General features: G+C 41.8%; 2 protein-coding genes across 3 annotated transcripts; one reads left to right on the forward strand and one right to left on the reverse strand.

Annotated features, from left to right (window-relative positions):
* The first annotated feature begins 267 nt into the window (after positions 1 to 267).
* On the forward strand, positions 268 to 8,032 carry LOC110983044 (uncharacterized). 2 transcript variants are annotated; one of them, XM_022241924.2, is made up of 5 exons: positions 268 to 465; positions 2,288 to 2,378; positions 4,035 to 4,124; positions 4,817 to 5,063; positions 7,449 to 8,032. In XM_022241924.2, exons 1-4 carry the CDS (start codon positions 373 to 375, stop codon positions 5,041 to 5,043), a joined length of 501 nt encoding a protein of 166 aa, XP_022097616.2. In that variant the 5' UTR covers positions 268 to 372; the 3' UTR covers positions 5,044 to 5,063; positions 7,449 to 8,032. The 2 variants fall into 2 exon arrangements, with proteins under 2 accessions (XP_022097616.2, XP_022097615.2); XM_022241923.2 differs by lacking the exon at positions 7,449 to 8,032 and having other exon boundaries at positions 4,817 to 5,752.
* Positions 8,015 to 22,957, reverse strand: LOC110983045 (uncharacterized). The gene is made up of 9 exons (XM_022241925.2): positions 22,772 to 22,957; positions 21,745 to 21,886; positions 20,445 to 20,566; positions 18,653 to 19,038; positions 17,041 to 17,297; positions 15,843 to 16,050; positions 14,018 to 14,088; positions 13,682 to 13,798; positions 8,015 to 10,985 (listed from the first exon to the last, which is right to left on the reverse strand). The coding sequence occupies exons 1-9, from the start codon at positions 22,904 to 22,906 to the stop codon at positions 10,792 to 10,794; spliced, it is 1,632 nt and encodes a 543-aa protein (XP_022097617.2). The 5' UTR covers positions 22,907 to 22,957; the 3' UTR covers positions 8,015 to 10,791.
* Between the last annotated feature and the right edge of the window lie 901 nt (positions 22,958 to 23,858).

Genomic DNA, 23,858 nt, shown 5'->3' on the forward strand with positions numbered 1-23,858 from the left:
TAGTTATGAAAAAATGCATTATGCATCTTATGCATCTTAAAATTTGTGCATCTTAAGAAGTTCAGTTTTCACCAAACACAAAAATGACACTAATTGACAAAAAGGTAGCTTTAGGGGTAGGCCTGCATTGTTCATGAGATTTGAATGCCAGCTCACTTCGAATGGAAAATAACTTAGGCTAATTAGCTCGTTAAAATGCAAAATGCACGCCCTTAGAATACGCAGACTGTTGTCTGTCATCTGAAACGGGATCATATAAGAGGACCCGCAACTCCAACTGAACATGCACAATTATTTTTGAAGGCTTCAACAGCGTGGGGACGACTTAAGCGAGCACACACTGTATAGCTTATGTCGTGATATTGCTCCACCATGTTTGAAATCGCAGTCGTGTGCTTGCTACTCGTCGGCTTGGGAAAAGGTGACGTAGAAGTGGGTATCGAAGGAATCGAAGACGCCGATATGGTAAACGAGACTTTTCTTTCTCAATAAAATAAGGCAGCAGGCAGTTCAGCCAAGGAGTATAGTGACAGGTTGCAACGGCCTGAGTTTTATAGGAATCTTGGGATTCCCAATATTTGGGAGGGCAGGTGGATTATAAAAGCCATGAATTAGGAAGATTGAAAGAGATAATAAATGCGACGGCCTGAATGGGGAAACTATCGTGTCGGAAGAATGAACCTCTGGCTACGCGCCTGCAAGGATGATACACTGCACTTTGGCCTATGTGTTCACCTGGCGTATTGAGTTTCAGCGCATGCGCGTGTTTTGGGCAGCTCGTTATGAAACGCCTGGGCTTTCCATCGAATGTGCAACATGTTACCTTCTCGAATCTTGAGATATAAAAACGCCCCCTTTTTCCTTTTTGAATAAATACTGGCTGGCCCGATGCATATCAGTTGAGGCCTGTTGGATTTAGATTCGTTGTCAAAACGGGCGATTAATTCGTCATTATTATTTGTAGCTGCATGCCAGGAGCTCAGTGACACGCATTCCTTGACATTTAGCGCAACAATGTCTGCTACAGGTTTTCCAGAAGTCATGTAACGTGAGAAAGCTAAAGTGTGGACTCATGCGAATAACACACTTTGTAAAAGCCCAGATGTTTCGGCCGATTTTCGACACGGATTGAAGGAATATCATATGCAGCAAGGTATGAGACGGAGAGAACCCCCTGCTTTGTGTTGGACATTGTCTCGCAGGAATCTGGGGGAATTCCTTTCAGACATCTTGGGGGGATGTGTTAAGAAACAATAGTCTGAAATGTGCATAGGGATTGGACATGTTGGGGGGGTACCCCTCGGTCTCATTTCTTGCTGGGTATAAGGAATATTGCGGGACCAATTGTCGCGCTAACGTTTTCGTCCGACATGTCCGAGCAGTCGAAATTCCAGATTAACAGAATAAAAAGCGGGTGAAATCATGTATCTGAACACTAATTCCAATCAGGCACGACATAGCAACACTTGAAAGAGGTATCTCTGCTGTAGAGCTTTACAGAATAGAGAATAAACCTTGTAAAGTGGGAGCGTCGAACATTTCTTTTTTGCATGTCGATTTCCTAGAGAGACGGCAAATTCCCAAAAATAGGGACCAGAGTGCTTCAAATGAATTTCCTTAATATAAAGCCTCGATTCTAACTTGCAGGTATCCATACTCAAACATCTACCATGGAGAAAGCGTTCAGCCATCAAACAGTAAAAGGGTTTGGAGTGGTGAAATTCGATACATATAACACATAGAATTCTATTCGACTTTTGTGTAGTTCTTCATGTAACTCAAGCACAAAATGCAGATAGGAAGAGTACTTAATGTTTAGGAGGAATCTAGGAGAGATGTTGGTTTCCATATGCAATGTAATGTGATAATTTTCTAACGAAGACAAGTATTTACAACGAATTCTGTTAAGAAATATCGCCATTTACCGGTTTTGTTTTTGTGAAATTTATTCGCCAATTTGCCACTCGTTGCAGCTCCCTCATTGTTCGTAGTCGCCACCATTGTTTTCATGAAAATGGCTCCAATTGTAATTCACTATGAATGTTGATAACTGGCAATGCAACCGTGCCCTAGCCTTGTTCCCCGTGGCCGACCACAGCTCCTCTTGGTGACGGACGTGAAACAACAGTGGTTTTAGCCATAGCCAAGTCCCTGACCAGACTTAGGTTTGATGCATTTACAAAACCGGATAACCCAAATCGCCTCTCCCAAGGCAACACTTGAAAAATACATATTTAGTTGATGTAAATTAGGCCATTTAAATGTAAAAACTGTTTTTTTTCATCAGGGATCTTTTGTCATTGACCTGACTTGCAATGACGCCGAAACAGCATGTATGCACTGCTTCACAGTTCACAAATATGGACGAAAGTATTTGTGTAGGTATTTTCTTTTCTCATTTGAGGTTTCACGTTCTTGTCTGTTTTTATTGCAATCATTCGCCAATACCCTAGCTCGGTGTGACGTGAGTGAGCTCTCGTTGCAGTTCAGTAGTTTTACCAGAGACGTAGTCATTTTTTAAAAAAAGAAACACGGCCAAGTGACTACTTTATATTAATCAAAGGACGAACTGGCGCATCTTCAAGGCTGGAACTAGCAGAAGTATAAGGGAATGAGTGAAGATATTCTGGCTTTGTCGACTCTCCACCCGAAATTTTTTCAAGGGGGAAGTTAACTTTTGTTTCTTGACGAAAAAATTCGGGGGGAGGGGAAGCTCTCATCAACTGGAAGCTCATTAAGAGTGAGATGGGGTCAATTTCGATTTTTCTAAAAATGAAATTGGTGATTTTTCATTCGCTTACGTCTCCTTTCCCCTATCTTTTGCTTTGTTCCTTAATTTCCTTTTTAAATATTCTGTTATTTTTAGGCCGGATATGACCCTTCGCCCACTACGCCCATGCCCTTTTTTACTTCTTTTTTGGGCAGTGAAAAGACCTCGCACTGCAAAAACTGTGGTGTTAAAATCAACACTTTTTGGTGTTATCAGATGACCGAGCATATGGTGTTACTTTAACACCGCTGTTGTTACTTTACACACCTACAATGTTACAATGCACTGAAGGATGTCACAAGCAACACTAAATAACACGAACATTTTTAATACTAGTAAAAGTGTTGGTGTAGTCCTCTGCTAACACCAGAGGTATTAAAATTTAACACTCCAGTTTTTGCAGTGTACTTTGAACTCTGCTTTGAGCTGATTCAAAATAAAGAAGTGAAATAAAGAAGATCAAAAGGGGTGGATAGAGGGCCAAATTTTCGTTTTGGAGGATTTGTCTTTGTTGCTCAAGAATAATTGAGTTTTTTTTTAATGTAATCTTCTTTAGCCTTTTGGGGAATCGAGACTAAATTTGGCGACTTTTATATTCTTTCGAGATGTAGGGAAATGTAACAAACAAAAGCAAATAAAAAATTGTTTTTTTCTCTATTTTGTCCCTCCGAAAAAAAGAGTTAATTTAGCCTTTTTATTGAGGCATGACCACCGTTGGTCCCCTTTGATCCACCAGTGGAAGTACACGTATACCAGGGAAACGGTAACAAATACCAGTAGCAGGTCCTTGGACAGTAAAAAAAAATTCTTCCAGCATTCATAGCGGAAGATGTGTCAGTACCACAAATTCATATGTGTGTGGGCTACACTCTAAAGCCTCCTGGGTCAGATTGACCCCAAATTGGGTCCCATTCGGCATGGCCCTTTTCCGGGTCAAATTATGACCAAGAAAGGGTCAAATATGACCTAGAAAGGGTAAAATATCACCCGAAAAGGGGATCATATTTTGACCCAGAAAAGGGTCACGCCGAATGGGACCCAATTCTGGGTCAATCTGACCCCGGATTTGTGAGAGTGTGCGGTGAGAACAGTCTTTGTGTGTTGCCCTGAACACTTAGTAGAATGCTCTGCGACGGCTTGTTTTCTTTGTCAGTGATTGAAAACGTCTACAGAAAGAGAATAAGACACAAAAAACGCCAAGGTCAATGGGTGTTTTTCAGTTTTTCAAGAAGATGAATTGCCCCCTTGGTATTTTTCACGACAGACGCGTTCGAACTTTCTACAGACTCCAATCCTAGTCTCCACATTTCAGTCAGCAGCGGAGAGCAGAACTGGGACATGACTTTTAGTCAGGGTAAGTGAACGTGTGAACGCGTTTCTACGGGCGCGCGACTGAACCGTGGCCGCTGTGCACTCAGCCCCTGAAAAAGTGCGGTTTGAACGGCTCAGAGCTGACCGTGGCTCAGAGTAAATGTACCTATGTCGACTGCAGAGACACATTCTGTAAGTGGTCACTATCATCGGTTGAGATTTTATATTTAAAAGAGAAAATATTTTCTCTCACCAGTTTTTTGGGAGAACACGCCTCGTTTAACTTTACATCCTGGATAATGCCTGTACCTAAAACGGATTTACAGTTATCCTTGTCAAGACAGATGTCTTCGTTAAGAGATACATCGCCGGGTTCTACGCAAGGAAGTACACTGTAGTCAAAACGCACCCACAAGTCCATCGATCCAGTTTTAGTATTAATGTCAGAGCTGAAGGAAAACGAACCTCTTCACCACAAGGCGCGTATCAGACGCACTGCGCAGAAAAGGAACATCTGACTTCTCTCCAAGCTCAAAGGAGAGAAACTTTCATAAACGTTCAAACTTCTCACGACACTAGACAGACAAACATTAATACCATTGTTGGAGTACTTAACATTTGCTTTTAGTATTTTTCTCAACCTTGTGGCTGTATCGTCAACAACCCCCCCGCACAAAAAAGGAAACTTCGTTTAATTATTAAAATCACGAACGCGTTTTCATTGTCCTATGACAGAAGAGCTAGACGAGCCGTTTCGTCAATGCACACATCTTAACGCTACCCGTGAAGTGGAGCTACACAACCAGCTGACAGTCGAGGCGTGCTTTGACAATCATTTTTCGGCTGTGCCTGTGCCGGCCGAGTGCGAGCAACCTGTCGCCGTGTACACGCTCAAAACCCGCAGGAGTGACCAGAAAATCCGCGGACAACAGATCCTTTACTGCTTGCCCCAAAGTTCCTGAGAATGACTCATTTCAACAAGGTTAGGGGAGCATTTCTTTGAAATTACTTCGTTTTGAAACATTTCTCCCGCACAACATGTTGTAGTTCATGAAAAGTGAAAGATATTTTGGCAAAAAAAGACTAAAATATTGACACATTATTGTATTTAAAGAGATATAGTTCTTCAAAATGACATTTTTGCATATTTTGCCCCGCCTTAAATCAGTAACTGCACATCACGACAAAGTATATCAAAGAATTGATGAGGTAGTGTTTTTCAGTTCACACATTAAAGGTGCATCGCCATTTTTGCCATGCTGGCTAAAAGGGCAGCTAAGACAAAAGGATGTCTCAGCTTCACTGATGGCCTTCATCGCGCTTTGGATGTCTATTTATAAGCGGTTTTTTAGCTGGTAGAATGGCTGAATGGCAGTTGACAGTACGCTAAAACCCTTCTGGTTCATTTGGCTGGCCATTTTATACACTTTAATGAAAGTCAGTTAAAGCCATAGATTTGCGGTAGCAACGCGCGAAATATCTTTGTGGATATGTGTGGTTACCACATATGATACAAAAGTGTGTGTGGTTACCTCACAATTCGCATGATGCTGCTGCAAATCTATTACTTAATTTGACGCCTTCACCATGAAGAACTTCGAGTCTCATTCACAAAAGTTATTCAATAATTATTCAATAATATCCAAATAAACGAAAGATACAGGCATTACAGATTTTTTTCGACATGGTTTCCAGTAATATCGTTTACTTAAAATGGTACATTGTTTGGGGGGTAAAATGGATTTTGTATTTCGTGGGAAGCTGATGGCCCCTTTTAAAATCTGCTATCAAAACTTGTGAAGAATCTCAGTTTTGACGTGAACATTTAGTTCAGTCGAATTCAGGGCAATCGTTTGATAATTTAGGTACGGGTGTAAACATGTAGCTTGCAGGTTTTGGTCTGGTACGTGTGTGCGTGCGCGTTTTGCCAACCGTGTAAATTTGACACGGGAATAACCTTAACAATGAAGTTTCCTGTCCAGATTTTGCTGATTTCAAGTTCAATTGACGTTATAGCAGTGTCTAGTTTTGCTAAAGTATAAACACGCAACTCTTTGCCAGCGCAAGGGGCCAATAATAAATTTAAAAGTTCAGAAATTAGGGCTGTGTAGATGTTGTGTCGGATTTTGGCCCCTCTGAAAACATTTTGGAGAATGTATTCTCGATTAAACTCTTTTACTGTATGTTTAAACTCCTCTACTTGTGTAATACAGAACGTAAACGCCAAAAACAAATCTCTAGCCTATTGAAAAATAAAACATCTCTGTTGATGGATATGCCATTTAGGGCCTTAGATTAGAAGAGGAAAAATATATCCAAAAACTTGGTTCCCTAAAACGGAATCTAAATGTCACGGGCCATCACAGTGGCAAAATCGCACAGATGGGACTAAATTAAATTTTATTGGCGGCTCTGTGCGGGAACGCACAGTTCAATCAGGCACAGATGGTTTGGAAGAGGAACTATAAATTAAGCATGAATATACACGGAGTCAAATCACTGTCGGTATTTTTTGGCATCTACGGGCAGAATTTCAACTGCTAAATTTGTTTCTGTCTTTTTCGATACTCTTGACCACAATCGATTCATGGAATAAAAAAAAACGATAACCGCCAACAAGGACTGGGCTTAGCTCAGTCGTGTGTTTTTCAAACATCATTCAACTTTCAAACGTCACCTTTTTACTTCTGTCGACGTTGTGTTTTGAATTTGTTATACTTCGGCATTCAATTTTGCTAAACGTCGGGTTCTATTTTCAGTTCAGTTATTGTTCGGCACTAGTTCAACCGTCGTGGTCTAATTTTATATCGTGATTAAAATTTTTATAAACACCACAATTTTAACCTTTCAAACGTCATGGTTAAATACATTTTTAAGAGAACGACGCAACCTGTACCGACACGAGTGAGGACTGAATTGATCTACAAATTGGTACCATGCCCTGGATTGCTTGGTGGTTTGTTACCCAATCCTGGCCAAATCTTGTCGGGCCCCCAACCCCGGGTCCCCTCTCAGTGTTGGGTCTCACTGCGCGGTCTGCCCTTCAGCTCGAGATCACAATATTGACCTGTGGAGTGGGGAACCTGGAAAGGGTATGGCTATCAACGCGTGTGCCAAAAATTTGTCCAGGACTACAGTTGCATCATTACAAAGTTGAACCACAAAGTAAAAATAATGAAGCATGACGTTACACGGCTGGTGTAGCACTGCTACCGAAAATGATGCATAGCTTTATACTGATGGACCATAAAACATTTTTGTACACCGATATAATTATCATGATGATGGGATGCATTTTTAAATGATAAATTCTTGCCAGCACAAAAGTGTGGATTTGCATAACAGCTTCATAATATATTGTAAACAGATCCAGCAGAATTTATTTCGTTCATACGGCACTGTCGAAGCTTCGCTCATGCATACTCCAAGATGGGCCTATGTCCCCGGTCACAAAACTGAAGCGAAGAGGAACAATTCAATCTTATACATGTAATTGAATCCCCCCTTTTCAGACGTAAGTATTGCATTTCATTGTGATGTTTGAATTTGGGGTGCTTACTACTCTATTTTATTCTACTTTTCATTTTGCATTTTTCAGACGTGTTCATGAGTATTCATTTCTAATTTGTTTTAGTGAAATGTGTTGCGTTGCCATGGCACTATATGAAGGAAACCATTTCTGATGATTAAAGAGTATTTGATTAAGAATATATCGGACTAAGAAATTCAAGGGGAAATTGGAAAACATATCTGGCATAAAACCTCTTGATGAAAAAAGTTGGAAAATAATCGTTTGATTTAAATTTCTCTCGAGACCTCAATGTGAATGAATGCTTTAGAGCTAGGTATATAAAAGCGCATATGTCACAAAGGAAAATAATTTTCCTAATCTTATGGCACACGCTACACGAATTGAATAAATCTGCTCATATATTTTGTTCCGCCACCTTGTTTTGGTGTCCCTCTGCGTATTTTATTGACAATCACGTGGCTGCAATGGAGCAATTAGCACAATATCAGAACCAAGGGAATCAGCGGATTCAAGCGCACATTCTGTAGTGCCTCTATTGAACGATAATCAACGGGTGATAACATGGGAAGAGACCTCTCACTTACATCTCCCTTTGCAGTACCCACCTTTCAAATATTGGTACACGTGTAGTTTCATTTGAGCAACGACAGCTTTATATAACACCGATTAATGAATACAGGCTGCGTATAGGTGATTGTAAAGTGAAAAGGCCATCCCGTTTGATGGCAACATTCGGAGACCCTTTATCTGAATCGCTCATAAGTTATAGCAATATAAGCGCGCTGTGCATGCGCCATGGAGCAATATATAATTACTCGGGCGCTAACTTGCTTTACAAAGTGATGCCTGCCGGGCGCATCCATATTTGTACTCCAACCTATAGAAAACTGAGATTTTGTTACGGCTTTTGCACAGCTTTTCCATAAGTACGTTTGAATTCTAAAACGATTCGTCATACAGCAAAACCGTTACGCCAAAAGTCTGAACGCGTTATCGGAGAAAGAATGCTTAGCTTTGATAAGTGTAAAAAAAGCAAACACGTGGGATCATGTTGCAGATACGTTAAAACTGAACAACAGAGAGCATGGTATTTGTTATTTTCGAATGTTGCTCTTGTGTGTTGCATTTATAGTACACACTTAAGACTTCGTTCCATCTCGTTATATTATGTTCTACAAAAACGCGGGTGAATTCAAAATGTCTGCGCCCACGAGGTGTCAAAGCTTCTCCTCGAGGAGAAGGCAAATTAACGGCCTATAGCTAGCTATTTGGCCATTATGTCTGTCGAAAAGTCTCAACGGATCACTGTGCAGAAAGTCTGCAGGGAGCAACTGCTAGATTGAATCGACATTCAATTACTTTTGAATGCAATACGTGGAGACACACTCCAAAAACTGGGGTGTTCAATTTAACACCCTTAACGTTATCAGAGGACTACACCAACACTGTTGTAAAATTTTTGGTGTTATTTGGTGCTACTTTTAACACCCTCTGGTGCATTACAACACTTAGGTGTGCTTAGTAACACCGGCGGTGTTAAAGTAACACCCTATGGTGTGGTCATTTGATAACATAAAAAAGTGTTGATTTTAACACCACAGTTTTAGCAGTGAATTTTTTTGCACGTACAAAGAGGCGCAAAGTATACTCAAAGCATGCCCTCAGAAATATTTTTGTCACAACGAAGTCTTGAGGTGTCTTTTCATAGACCCCCTTTCATGGCGCCTCGCAAGTATGTTTGAGGATGTTACAGAGAGTTTTCACGGAAATTGCATAGAGATGTAAAAGTACCAAACAGATGCGGAACGGGCCAAAACAAGTTTGAATGTAATTCGGTGGAGTGATTGTCCCAGTGTTAAAGTCGTAAAATCTAGATATTATATTAAGAGTACATGGACTTGAACGATATTGTATTAGAACCCGTTCGGTATTGGCTTCAGCGTATAATACTGGTAGACGGCAAAAACTGTGGTGTTAAATTTAAGACCCCGGTGTTATTTGAGGACTACTCCAACACTTTTCACTGGTGTTAAACATTTTGGTGTTACTTTTAACACCCTCCATTGCATTGTAACACTTATAAGAGTGAAAAGTATCACCAGCGGTGTTAAAGTAAGTTAAAATTAAAGTACAGTGGTCATCTGATAATACCAACAAGTTTTGATTTTATAACCAGAGTGTTTGCAGTGTACGGAGCTCTGGAAGTGCCATCCAATGTATTGGGATCCTGATATACAGGCCTAGTTTGTTTCAAACGGATCCAAATCTCGACCAGTGATCCTAACGCTGGTTCGCACCAACCATTAAGTGAGTTTTTGTGACCGAAAACCACCAGTGACGGATCACCGATCGTTATCCAGATTCGTGCAAAACAAACAAGGCCCACATGTATTTTATTTCAGGATGACAACATTATAACAGAAGAGATGTTGACATCCCAAGTTGATTTATAACCGCATTATGACATCCTGGGTTAATTTATCACAGGATGGAGACATCCCGAAAGAAGAAGTCGACGTTTTGAGATGATTTATTACAGGATGGAGACATCCTGAAATACGATGACACCCTGAGATAATGTACCCCAGGTTGACGACATCGCGACATGATGATCACGGGATAATGACACCTTGCAAGTGGGATGTCGCCATCCTGTGATAATTTATCATCAGGAAATTGCCATCCCAATGTCAACTTCCTTTAATAAGGACGTCCTTATCTTGGGGTAAATTATATGAAAAAGGCTTAATTTCGTTATGAATTAACACAGGATGTCGATTTCATGCTTGCAGTATGTCTTCTCCCTGAGATAAAATATATCTGGATGTCAGCAAGTCGGATGGCACTTCAAGAGCTCCGTATTTCAACTTAGTTTTCCTTTAGTGGGAAGCTTTGAGGTAGAGAATATTATCATAATGAACCAACTGCGTTATGGGAAAATTACACGTAAGCTATTTAAATGTTAGTTATTTGAATCAAATGACAATCCCTATAACGATAGAAATAGAAATCGTTGGTCCATTTACTAAAGAGTTAATGGTCTTTAAGGGTCTTATCATCACACATGTATCCAACATGCAGTTTTAATACGGGCGATTCACAATAGTGCGCCCCCCAAGAGTTTGCAACGCGTTGGCCAATCACAACTTTCCAAATTTCGCGCATTGTGATTGTGATTTCAGTTCTTGTAGAAGGCCAAGTTGTAAATGTTTCGCAGGTCAGTGAGCCTGGAGAAGGTGACTTTACCGGTGTCCAGGCAGACGGAAGCAATGACGTCACTCCTTGAGTTGGCGATACGCAGGACGTAGTACAAGACGCCGGAATCTTGGTCTATGTTGAAGACGGTCCCGCCATAGTATTGCTGAAATACTCCTGTAAAGCAATTGAACTATCAATCACAAAATGCACTCGTGACTTTTCCAACTGCAGATCTGCAACTTCAGAGACAGATAGACACAACCCCCTGATGGTGTCCACTGATTACCCTTTGCATATCCGAAAACTGGGATATTATGACCCACACAGCAGCTGGACATGAATAAATCTCCGTCATCTGATAAAAGGAAAAGAGTGAAATCCTCAATCTAAAAAAAAGGGTCCGTATAAAACCACTCCAAAAGAGTGAAGACTACACTTAATTAAAGAGTAACTTTAATTAATTAACTTAATTACAAACTTGAAAAAAACCCCGAAAGAGTGTAATTATTTTCTACTCTGCTGAGGAACAATAATAAAGCACAACTTGCAAAATAGCTATCCTTCTTAGGGGTTCTCTTTTGGAGTGATTTCCACTCTTTTGGAGTGCTTTTCACTCTTTTGGAGTGCTTTTCACTCTTTTGGAGTGCTTTTCACTCTTTTGGAGTGCGTTTCACTCTTTTGGAGTGCTTTTCACTCTTTTGGAGTGCGTTTCACTCTTTTGGAGTGCTTTTCACTCTTTTGGAGTGCGTTTCACTCTTTTGGAGTGATTTCCACTCTTTTGGAGTGATTTCCACTCTTTTGGAGTGATTTCCACTCTTTTGGAGTGCTTTTCACTCTTTTGGAGTGCTTTTCACTCTTTTGGAGTGCTTTTCACTCTTTTGGAGTGCTTTTCACTCTTTTGGAGTGATTTCCACTCTTTTGGAGTGCTTTTCACTCTTTTGGAGTGATTTCCACTCTTTTGGAGTGCTTTTCACTCTTTTGGAGTGCTTTTCACTCTTTTGGAGTGCTTTTCACTCTTTTGGAGTGCTTTTCACTCTTTTGGAGTGCTTTTCACTCTTTTGGAGTGCGTTTCACTCTTTTGGAGTGATTTCCACTCTTTTGGAGTGATTTCCACTCTTTTGGAGTGATTTCCACTCTTTTGGAGTGATTTCCACTCTTTTGGAGTGATTTCCACTCTTTTGGAGTGATTTCCACTCTTTTGGAGTGATTTCCACTCTTTTGGAGTGATTTCCACTCTTTTGGAGTAATTTCCACTCTTTTGGAGTGATTTCCACTCTTTTGGAGTAATTTCCACTCTTTTGGAGTGATTTCCACTCTTTTGGAGTAATTTCCACTCTTTTGGAGTGATTTCCACTCTTTTGGAGTGGATTGATATGTGATTCACGCTTTTTAAAAGTGACCGTTTTCACTTGTTTGCCTTTTGATGCATTTTCAATTGCGTTTCGTGAATTTTTCATCTCAGCACCCAGCTGCACCGCCAAATGTGTCTAATCCTCAGGTCTCGGTAAATAGAAAGTTCAAATCACCGGAACCATGGCAGCAGAATAGTGCATCTTTTCACACGTAATGACAGACGATATTGATCAACGCAATGTGAGGATCCTTTCTCTGACAGATGGAAAAGTTCCCGGCTCGTTTTTTTATGACCAAGGCGCTGTATCATATTCAAGGTGACGAATGGAGTGCCTCATAAAGGTATCCTGACGATTATGTTCATATGCTTTCAGCACTTGTATACGCTGGCAAAACTGTTGAGGGAATATTTATAGAATGTTACGTAGAACGGAATAATGTTTCGAGTTTTTCTTCCTGTACTAGTGAAGTTGCAAAATCACGGCAGTTTAATAAGTGCCACGTGCCAAAAAAAAAAAAACAAAAACAAAAAAACAAAAACAAAAAATCACACTTAAGGATACATTTTATAACGACGGAAGGCTAGATAGGACTTATAAGACTGTTGAGATATTCGCAGCATGTCAATTTGACGCTGCGGCAAGGAAATATGTAAGTAGCTGCGGCGAGGTAGACCTTCAACGAAGAAACTCGCTGCAGCGAGACAGTTACTAAAAAAGTGTTTTGCATGTGGCCACTGTAGGCCTCTGTACAAAATAAATCAAATGTGATTATGTTAGATTTCTTTTAAATTACAGGTAGGAATATAAGACACTCTGCAAGATACAAATTTATCGCTCGTTACTTAAACAAGTCAGAATAAACTTTTCTACTAGGAGTAACGAGAGTGCAGCTTTGCGCTACGGAGACGATTGGCGTCATTTGGGAGACAGCCTTGGTAATTAAGGACGAAACCAGACGTCTAGAGCGACCAGTGTTGGCCTGCACTTTGACGTAAGGGATAATTTAAAATACACACAGTAGCCAGTGAATGGGCATTATGCATGCATTCCATTTACGTGTCCAGAACAAAGAACTATTCACAGAAAACAGCTCCACCAACTGTATCGTGTGTCAACAAAATGGTTTGTTTTGCTATTGACTCGTAACTCCATACAAATCTTTATGCCATTTTCCGAAGTCGGGTGATTGAAAAAGTAAAGGGTATTTGTCTATGCGGCCACGTGATATGCAAGAGCCCTTCACCTCAGTTCACTGACGATAGAAGGAGCTGGCAACCTGATTCGGACACAAGATATCAGAACGATGGATGGCAATGTTTAATGGAAGAGGTTATCAGGTATACTTTAGGCCAGGTTTTCGGTCAAAAGCCCGGGTTCCTATCGACGTAAATAGACACAGGGAGCATCGCGGCCGATCAGTTTCCATTTATCATGACTAACACATGCCGACATCGACATAGACAATCAGAAAATGAGTTTAATTGACGGAACCCAAGCGCACTTTCAACATCTTACCAGCAGGAGCGACCGGGTACTTCTTCTTGATCGCGCCGGTGCTGGGATCCACCGTAACGAGGGTCCAGGCTGGGTAGGGCTTCCCAAACAGACCCGGTGACATGGCGAACAGTTCACCTAAAAGTCAGCGATAAATACAACCCATTATTTTTGAAGCAGCCATGCCTTCATCGTCCGGCCCAACAAAAAACCAACAAACAACAACAAAAAATCTTTTGGGAAAAAATCGAAACCATCCTTTCTCTTGAGGGACGAGCTAGCAATTCTGAAACAATCTCGCATTTCTCCAGAGCGCCGACTAAATTTGATCTATACAACGAGAATGAGAAGTCTGACCTGTTTTCTCGTAGACTTGAATGGCACTGATCGTATACTCGCTCACATCAAGCTGTCTAACTGTCAGATCTCTGTCAATAGTTAATCAGAAAGGAAATGTGTAAAAACACTGTCACAGAAGAACTGAACTGTAATATTCAACCAAAGCCCTGGCGACTTTTCATGTGTATTGGGAAAATCTGGGAATGCTCTTTAATTATTTTGGGTGTTGTGCGCATTCACTGACTCTGCTCAGCTTTCTGTAATCGAAATACACATGCATGCTTCTGGGTTTCCTGCTTGGATGAACAGGAAAGGACCCGTTTGAACACAGAAACAGTCCTTTAATGGGGCGTACCTTCGAACGTTGGTTCCCGCACTAAAATACCCAGTAAGGTATGGGGCGGAGGGGTACACCCCCCCCATTCCAATTCTTATACACAACCTGAAGTATTGTTACCTAACACATCCCCCTAGATGTCTGCAAAGAATTCCTGAGATTCTGATCAAATAATGACCAACCCAAAAGTGTGTGGGGGTGGGTATGTGAGTTTGTTTCTGCATGCAATTGGGGACCCTGAACAATAGAGGACAATAAGGTCCCCGATTGACAGAGGGTCCCCGATTGACAACTGTGTACAAAACATATGGGTGGTCTTCCAAAAAAGTTGAAGTACAAACAATACAGGAACAATAGGGGGTCCCCAGTTGCAGGCAAATACACACTTGGGTGGGTGCGTTTGTATACACATTCAAATCGTGGACCTATAACAATAGGGGACAATAGGGTCCACGGTTGCCGAAGAGTCCACGGTTGGAAAACGTGTATAAAACATATGGGAGGTCTTCCGAAAAAAGTTGACGTATGAACAAAAGAGGAACAATAGGGAGTCCATGATTGAAGGCGTTTACACACTTGGATGTGTGTGTGTGTGTGGGGGGGGGAGTGCTCTGCGTCCAATATCTTGCTTCAAGTGTGCACTCATGGCGCAAAGCTTGCTCAAACTTTCCATTGGAATATGAATGACCGTCGCGTGGGCCCTGTGGCCTATCGTCCGTTTTGTTTGAGCAGCGGACTCGTACACAGTTTAGAATGCCCATCCATAAATCGGTAACTCAAATTAAAACGACGTGCTGGACTCTCTCGGGCCCGAAGTTCGCACGTCCGCGCAATCGTGACAATGCGTAATCCTATAAAGATTGGAGACAGTGGCACACCTGGGATTTGTCGCCAGGGGCGGGGACTTGGACCGGAAGGTATCCCTTAATATAGTTCATGCCCAAGCCACCACGCCTGGTTGCGCCAAAGGGGACCGTGATGAATGGCTATATAAGTGCCAGAACATGTAGTTGAAGATGCAAGTATATTTTGTACCTTTGTTTTTGAAAAAAAAAGAAAAAATAAATAAACAAAACATAACCAAAACAACAACAAACAACCCAACCAACGAACGAAACAGAAAAAAACCTGAAAACCTCGGAAGATGGACTGATGCCACTCTTTGGAGATTTAATGGGGGTGCAGCGCCACCACTGATGTTGGGGAGGTAGAACTCAGCTTTGCTTTTTGTTTTGGTTCGATTGGGTTGGTTGGTTCTGATTAGTTTCGGTTGGTTTGGTTTGGTTTGGTTTAATTGGTTTGAGTTGGAGTGGTTTAGTTTAGGTTGGGTGGTGTTAGGTTGGGTTGGTTTGGGTTTGGTTTCTTCGGGTGGGATTGGGTTGGGTTTGGTTTGGGTGACTTGGTTGATTTATTTGAGTCAGTTTGATTTGGGTCGGTTTAGGTTTGGTTGGATTTGGTTTGATTGGATTAAGATGGATTTTTTGGTTTTTTTTTTAGTCAGCTCACTTCGATGCCACGTTCAGCGTGTAGATCTTCGCCTTGAGTGCGTCCGGTGAGTTCTCGTTGCCGATCAACATGTAGTGTACCTTGGTCTTGTAGTTGAGCGTTGCCCACAGGTAGTTCACGTAGTCGTGCTCGGGCGTTTGGCTGGTGTTGAGGATCTGTTCAAAGTGCCCCATGTAACTCAAAGTGCCATACAAGAAGGTGAAGTTCTCTGGGTATAGAATAAAACACAACAACCACGGCTATAGCTCTTAGGGTTGAATACAAGTACATTTCTAAATCTTAACTTGAGCCTCTGTATCCCTAAAATAGCAGTCTTTCTTCCTAATATCACTGCTATGCTTTCTTCTGTGCCGAGCCCAAACTTTGAAGTTGATGTCTTGTAAAATTGGTAAGATGATATCTTGAGGCAATTATGACCACCATTTTAAAAATGAAAACCTCTGGGTCAGGAGCACCAAGAATGTTTGCTGCCCGGCCAAATAATTTTGACTTTTTGTTGATCGTCTAAAAATGGACCGAAGACAGATTTTCAGAACAGCTCTCGCTTTTCCATGCATTTTAAGTTACAGATTCCACTTTAGGTCGTGTGTTCCCCAAAGCAATCACGCAATCACGATTTCAACCTAGATGGCGCTTTCCTTGAGACGGCATATGAAATAAGTTCAACTTCAGCGTGAAATCGTGGGCTTAGGGATGCAGGCTAGTAAATAGGCCCAAAATTGCCTGCACGAACCTAATCACAACGTGTAGGTTGTTAAGTTCTCTGCTTTTTTCAAAATGTATTTTTTTCTCTGCTGTTGGAGAACTTCGTGGCACGTGGACTGGGTGGTTTGTAAAGAGGAGGTTGGAAACTATCAGCAGGACTGCCAGCTTGTACCCCGGTATTCCTGAAAGTATAGGCCAAACGGGGCCCTGTCTAAATCCCTAAATCTCTAATCCTGCAATGGAGTGCAGGCATCAATTTTGAGAATGGCGATGGACCTTCCTGACTTTTTTGAGAGGTGAATATCTCTGGAGAGAAGTATCTTCAAAATTAAAAATTAACAAAAAGGAGAAATAGGAGGGAGTGAGCTTTAATTTCAGTTTTGAACACCCAAGAAGCTGTATTTTTCTAAATTTTTTTGAAGTGGGAGTATAATCTATGTCTGCAACCTTATGAGCGCCGTGAAAATGGGCCTGATTACAATTATACACGAACCTGACTGTGGGTACATCTCCTTTATCTGAACTGCCAGGTACAACTGCCTGAGGTAGGGTACTAGACTGATTATAGGCAAATGGTTAGGCGTATCCAGCTCGTATTCCCCAGCGATCTCCCTCGTCACCATGTCAATCCAAAGCAGCTTGTTGGGGACAGCGTCAAGACCTCCGTTGCGGTGTTCCAGCAGGTTGAGATACGGCATCTCCCGGTCGAAACAAGCAATCTGGTCCATGACGTATTTGTTCGATTGTGCCCTGTAAGCGGAAATGTAAGTGTGCATTGCATCTACTATACCCAGTAAGAAATGAGACCGAGGGGTACCCCCCCACATGTCCAATCCCTATACACATTCCAGACTATACTTAACACATCCCCCAAGATGTCTGAAAGGAATTCCCCAGATTCCTGCGAGACAATGACCAACACAAAGCAGGGGGGGTTCTCTCCGTCTCATACCTTGCTGCATATGGCATCTACTGCCGCACTAAGGTCTAGTTTCTGTACTTGTAATCAACTATGGGTAACGGATGGAAAAGTGCATGCCACAGGTCTCAATTTCTAGTTCCGTATCCACTGAGGGGAGGAGCACCCCCTCAGCAATTGAAAAAAACCAGGTTTGCGGGGACCATTCCTTTTGTTGGTGGCGACGACAACCGCAAAGGCCAGTTCATACTTCGCACAAAACCAAAAACAAGCGCAAATTGTGACGGCGGATCAAATATCCGTGTTGCAAATTCGCAGAAGTTTAACACATTTCAACTTGAGCGAAATTTTGCCGCAAAGTTGTCGTGACGTCAAAGTCGCTTGGCTTCCGCATTGGCCTCAAGTTTGAACCGGCCTTAACGCGTGCATTTTTCGTCAAACCACTGAAGTGCACTTCCAACCGAACGAGCCTCAGTTGCTAGGAAAGTTGTACCCGCTCTTGGTCCAGTTCGAGGGTCATTGCAAATTCTGAGGGCATGCTTCTAGCTCAACATTGCTGTTCGATACACCGATCCTTCGCACTAAGACTTAAGGACATCGTTCCTTCATGCTTGCATCACCATCGCTTTGGAACTCTCTTCCTCACCATATTCAAATTATCAATAGCGAAAATGAATTCAAAACAGTTCTCAAATCTTACTTGTTCCATTAATTGTTCTTAATTGTTGTTTCTTGTAAAGCGCATCGACACCTTTGTGTGATGCGCTATATAAAAACTGTGTTAGTTATTATCTGGTGTTAAACCAATGCCTCTCCTCGCGTTGTTCGTGATCCAAATACATGTTTCGTCTTTTTGGAGGTTTGGTGTTACCGCTGATGTGTCAGCCTGGGCTTGCAACAATTATTTGTTTTTACTCGGTGAATGCGCAGTAGGATTTTGTTTTTATTTCGTTTGGTTTTTGGATCCTTTGGCTTCCCTCCATTCGGTGAATAATTCGAGCAGAACTTTAAAAGGCTCTCTGAAGTTGGAAGTGTGTGCCTATTGAAGTGATATTAAAACAATGGCGCCCTCAATCTTCAAATAATACCCCGGGTATTTTAGTTGGCAAAAACGCGCATTTTGTATAAATATGTAAGCAACATTGAAGAGTTCCCATCAAAGCTAACATTATGGGAAAAGACTCACATTGGCGATGGGGTTCCATACTGGATGCCCGAGCCCAGACCAAAGTACATGGGTGAAATCTTCTGTTTTTCACCGGTGACGGTGTTTACCGTCACGAAAACACTCCCGGACTTCTCCGGGTCCCAGGCAAAACCGTACAGCAGGGGCGCGTACGGTCCCGCTCGCAGAAATCGAGGAATTTTGGCAGCGGGGACCGACGGTGGACGGATGGGCTCTGTATGGCCCTGCGGTCGGTAGACCTGGTTCCGTTGGAGTTCAGTGGCCTTCACCGCCCGCGAGGATTTGATGATTATGTCTGAGCACTGGTAGAAAGTCCTCTCACCAGGCTTGTGAGCCACATACCGGCCCCGCAACACACAGTTGGAGCAGTCAATATCAGGAAGATCCTAAGAGCAAGAAATCAAATTCAAGATTACACGATTCATTTTTAGTAACTACATGTTGGGTAATATCTCTTTGCTAATCTTTACTTGTACATGTATGCATTAAATGTTATACTTCAATTTTCATTAAAAAAGTGTGACGCTGATATCGGTGTTTGGAAAAATAAAACGGATAAATAAGAATTTAATTTAGTAGAAGTCAGTTGATTATTAATAACGGAATAGATATGCGCAGCCGTAGGTGAGAGCATTATCAGCCTTCAGTCTCCTGAGTGGCCAAGCAGATAATTTATTCCCATTCATAAATAACTTGTTCAGTCGGAGAGTCAAAAGAGTCAATATGTGATGGATTTCCAACGATTTTGTTTTAGAACTTTACTTTTATTTCCTCGAACAACCCCGTCCATTTTATAGTATATTCCTTGTGTGAGTTGGCCAAAAAATCTCATTATATGGACTTAGCACGCGCGCGTCTAGCCACGTGCACACAGACTCTTGACCAATCAGAATTGATTAAAGTGTCTCGTATACAGGTGCCAGCGCGTGATTTACGCAACCTCTCAGCGGGCAGTATCAATTGTCTGAGGGTATTTACAAATAACGAATAAATTAAGTGATCTTTGAACAGTTGTAAAACCAGCCTTGATAAAAAGGCTGAACACATTTTTGAAACGAGTTAATATTTGAAAGTCGTCAGTTTTGCATTTTGATTCTTACCCTGTCATAATTGTGATAGAGAATAAATGATGAGTCTGGAAAGCTAGGTCAAAGCTGAAAAACCGTCAGGACAGCCAAATTTAAACGCCAGAAACGATCTTATATTCTTTCAATATGTATTAACAAACGTAATGACAAGCTGAGCCAACGGAGGTTTTCAGTAATAAGGCGTATGTTGTGACACATTTTTTCAAGATCGGTATACCTCTCGTAAAATTATGTATTCATATCGCTGATATCGGTAAAACATTCCTAGGTTTTCATGCAAATTTAGGAAAACAGGCCTTCATTTTCATAAGTACTTTTTCAAATTTGTACAGATCATGCACGTGCAGGTCGATGTGCGGCCATGCAAAAGGGTAGACCTCGCTCGGCGTCCTGCATTGACATTATTCACATGTCGGCCATTTTGAATCGAAAGCTAGGTAATACCTGTAAAATATTCTTCAAAACACAAGATGTTTTGGAACAAATGTGCTTCAACAGAGGCACTTTCCAAATTACTGTCTATGTTCTCGGGTTCCAATTTATGGACGAAAAAAATGTCATCCTTATTGTCAACATGAAAAGAAACCGCATTCTTCACAGTCGGCGAAATGTGATATAGAGTATTCAATGAATGGCTTCGGGGAACACGATCTATATTGACTGCCTTGTGAATGTCCCTTGTCTGTTCAATCTTAATCACTCACAACGGGTAATGAGTAGTTCTGCTGATGGTCCTGTGCATGCTCATTGACGTCGCCAAAGACACCGACAATTTCAAAGTGCGCATCGGGTGAACTGCTGGTGGCAAGTGCTATGTCCATATAACCTGGAAGACCAAAGATTCACATACTGTCTTAGGCTGCACCCTGGAGTCCTCTGTATGCTCTAAAATGGGAGACTTTCAGACGCTTAGTGTCGCCAGGGAAACGGGTCCTTTTCCACAATTGTGCGCGTGCTCAGAGCTACGCGCGCAAGCCAAAAACTGGTAAAATATCTGGCTTTCCTGCTACCGCCAAGCGTTTCAAAGTCACCAACAAAATGTGCGTTTGTAAGTTCTAGCTTTGTATAGCATATTGAGTAACTGATTGTGTATTTGTAGTTACAACATCAACTACCGAGGCAAACGTGTACGCAAAGTTTGTAAGTTGGGGCAATATTTTCTAACAATGATATTTTACGCACTAATTTCTGTTTAAAGTGTAGCTGCAATGAATCTTTCTTCGACACACTTCAATTATGTTTGTACTCTTCTTCAATGTAAGAAAGTATGGAAACTCCTTTTCACTCCTGTTTGGTTACACTCATTGAAAAGTAAACTTTTTAAACACTTGAAATTACCCATGTTTTCCTAAACAACTGGGGGCGCTGCTGATGCCATTCAGGGAAGGCATAGTTCAGTGCATAGGTTTTTGTGTTAAAACTGTTAACCCAGAGTTTACGTCCTGAAAACATTTCTGAGAAAGGGATTGATATTTGCTTATTGATTTGCACTTAATCAACAATAAATTAGTGAAAAAGGGAAAATTTAGTCCAGCAAAATCTACGAAAATGCCAGATTTTTGTGTACAATTTAATGCAACATTGAGGCTTTCTTTCTCAGATGACATCACTATTTTCTCGTGAATATGTAAATTAATTAGCATGGAACCAAAAAGACAGTAAAATCCCATGGGAAAAAAATTGAAAATGAGGTTAACTGAGATATAAAGGTGCATTTTGAAGGTTTGCTTCAAAATAACTTGATTGCAGCTACCCTTTAAAACGATCTGGGAATCATTCCGGAGGGGGAGTGTTGGGCCCGTCAGATTTAACATCAATAATGTTGCTAAGAAACTGGGCGCCAAATGTGTAGTAATTAAATGTATTTACAAATAGTGGCAAGATCGTTTTCGATTGCTAAACACAATTTTTAGACTTGTTTCTTCCTTATTTACGTAAACACTCATTATCAAGACAGAACGTAGAAGGCAAATTCTGACCAGCCATTCTCCTGTATTCCCTTACCGGGGTATCCCACATCGTAGTGGTTGTAGTTTTGCTGGAAGGTAACGAAGATAGTGGAGCCTCCGATGTACGTGGTGAGTGGTTGTTGTGGCGAGATGCCACCACAGGGGGCGCCATGGCGGAAGCACGTGTGACTTCCAGACTAAAAAAAAATCACGTAATATTAAAAAGTTTGGACACGCAGTGATTTTGTATCGACTGAAGCCACCAGAGGCCATCTTATCATGCTGAAAACAAAGGTGGTCGTTGACTCGCGTGTCATTGTAACTGTTGTTGCCATGAGGGTTGCACAATACCTGATACGGGCCCATGGAAAGAAATCTAAAATCGCAAAGAGACGGCGCCACCTCGTGACCCTCACGAAATTCAAGATTTCTGTACGTCCACAAAATCAGTTTACTTTCAAATTTCATAAGGATTAGCTGCAGAAAAATCTTCATTCGTCCAAAAAACCTCTCTCGTACGAATAGTTCTCAGACCATGTGCTCAGTTTTGGATGTAGCCGCCCTCCTCTATGGCCGTTCGTGATTCATTGCAATACGTCTATGATTGGTGGCGCCGATTATGGCACCTCTTATTGTATATAACCCCGTGGGATCACAAAATACTAATAGGATTAGGAATGGTTAGGGAGACCTCGCACGCGCGTCCAAATGACCTCAGACGGGCTTCATTTAGGACATGCGCATTTGGAATAGTGGAATTTCTCATTGCAGTGGGGCATTAAGCAAAACTCCACTGTGTTAAACTAAAATTGCTTAGAGAGGGTATTCGCATGCAGCGTGTCATTTTCTCGATTGAACTCAATTAAAAGATGCTGGCTACAAAGTTACTCTAAAATCATATTTCGGGTGAATTTTATTTTAGGTTGTTCGAACGAGTGGCTGTCAAGCTTTCTCACGTTTCACAGGCGTAGAGTAATATTTCTGCACCATCTCTCTCAACATAGTAACGCTAAGCCTATTTGGGGGCAATATGACTGACTTGCTAATGTTATTCGACACCTCTGTGTAAGGTCTTCACTTACGTGCGAGACATCAAGTGGACCGCGCTGGTGAGGGGATATTATGCAGAGATGCCCCACGGTGGGGTGAGGCATCAGACCAAAGATTACGCCCACTAGGAGCAGTATCGTTCTGCTTGCGGCCGACGCCATCTCCATTTCCAAGTCTGCGACTCTGTGTTGTGATGGGTCCCGAAAGGGGCGGATTGTTGACTTCAGTCACGAGCCATGCGCGATAAGGGTTTCGTAATTGGTGCCTTGTTTACATTTCAACCGACTCAGGTGATTCCCAGCCGATGGACTTTGGTTCTTAAAAGTAAACTTTGCCATCAACAGGAATTATGCCACCACATGCACAACTCGCCTTACATCGTGCAGAGGACTTCATTCACTTCCAAATCTTAACATTACTTCAGTTGTTTTAAAAACAAGGGTACAGTATTCAATATTGTATTTGAAATACACGCACGAGCATAGCTTTATCGCTTGCTTCGTAATGAAGAGATTTCAGGCTGAACCAATAAGTTAATAAGGATCAATTCTTCAATTTGCCAGTGCACGACAAGCGGCTTTCTCGAAGATCTCTCTTTCAGCAGTGGCATAACTGTAGGGGGGTTGCATGGGGTACTCATGTCCCCCACAGCGGCGCGGATGCCCGTGCCCCCGGATGCCCCCTTCCCCATTGGAAATCTGTGAATAATCTCCGTTGACTTTATGTACATATGCAGCTGCAGCATATTTCTTGTGGTGCCTCCTTGAAAAAAAAAATAACATGTGCCCCCGGGTGCCCTCCCCCCGGATGCCCCTGGACATTTCGCCCCAGTTGGGGCATTGCTTTTCAGCTGAGCAGCATCTTGTATACGTCAATCCCGGCGTTTACCAACCCGCAGCTTGCTTACATGTGGAGACCTCGGAAATACTGATCAGGACCAAACATTTATAAAGCTGCAAAAAAGAAAAGCACCCAGCTCAATTTTTAACCTTCATTTTTTTAAAACTCCGTATCGTCGCGCAGCTAAGACTCACTGCGCTACTGGATTCAGTATTACTACTGTAATTACACAAAGTAAGATAGCCAAATTTGCCTGCGAGTTTTATATCCACTGAACAC

This window comes from Acanthaster planci, linkage group LG10 (assembly GCF_054643075.1).
Source record: "Acanthaster planci isolate LZ-2023a linkage group LG10, COTS_SCS, whole genome shotgun sequence".
Taxonomy (NCBI): Eukaryota; Metazoa; Echinodermata; class Asteroidea; order Valvatida; family Acanthasteridae; genus Acanthaster; species Acanthaster planci.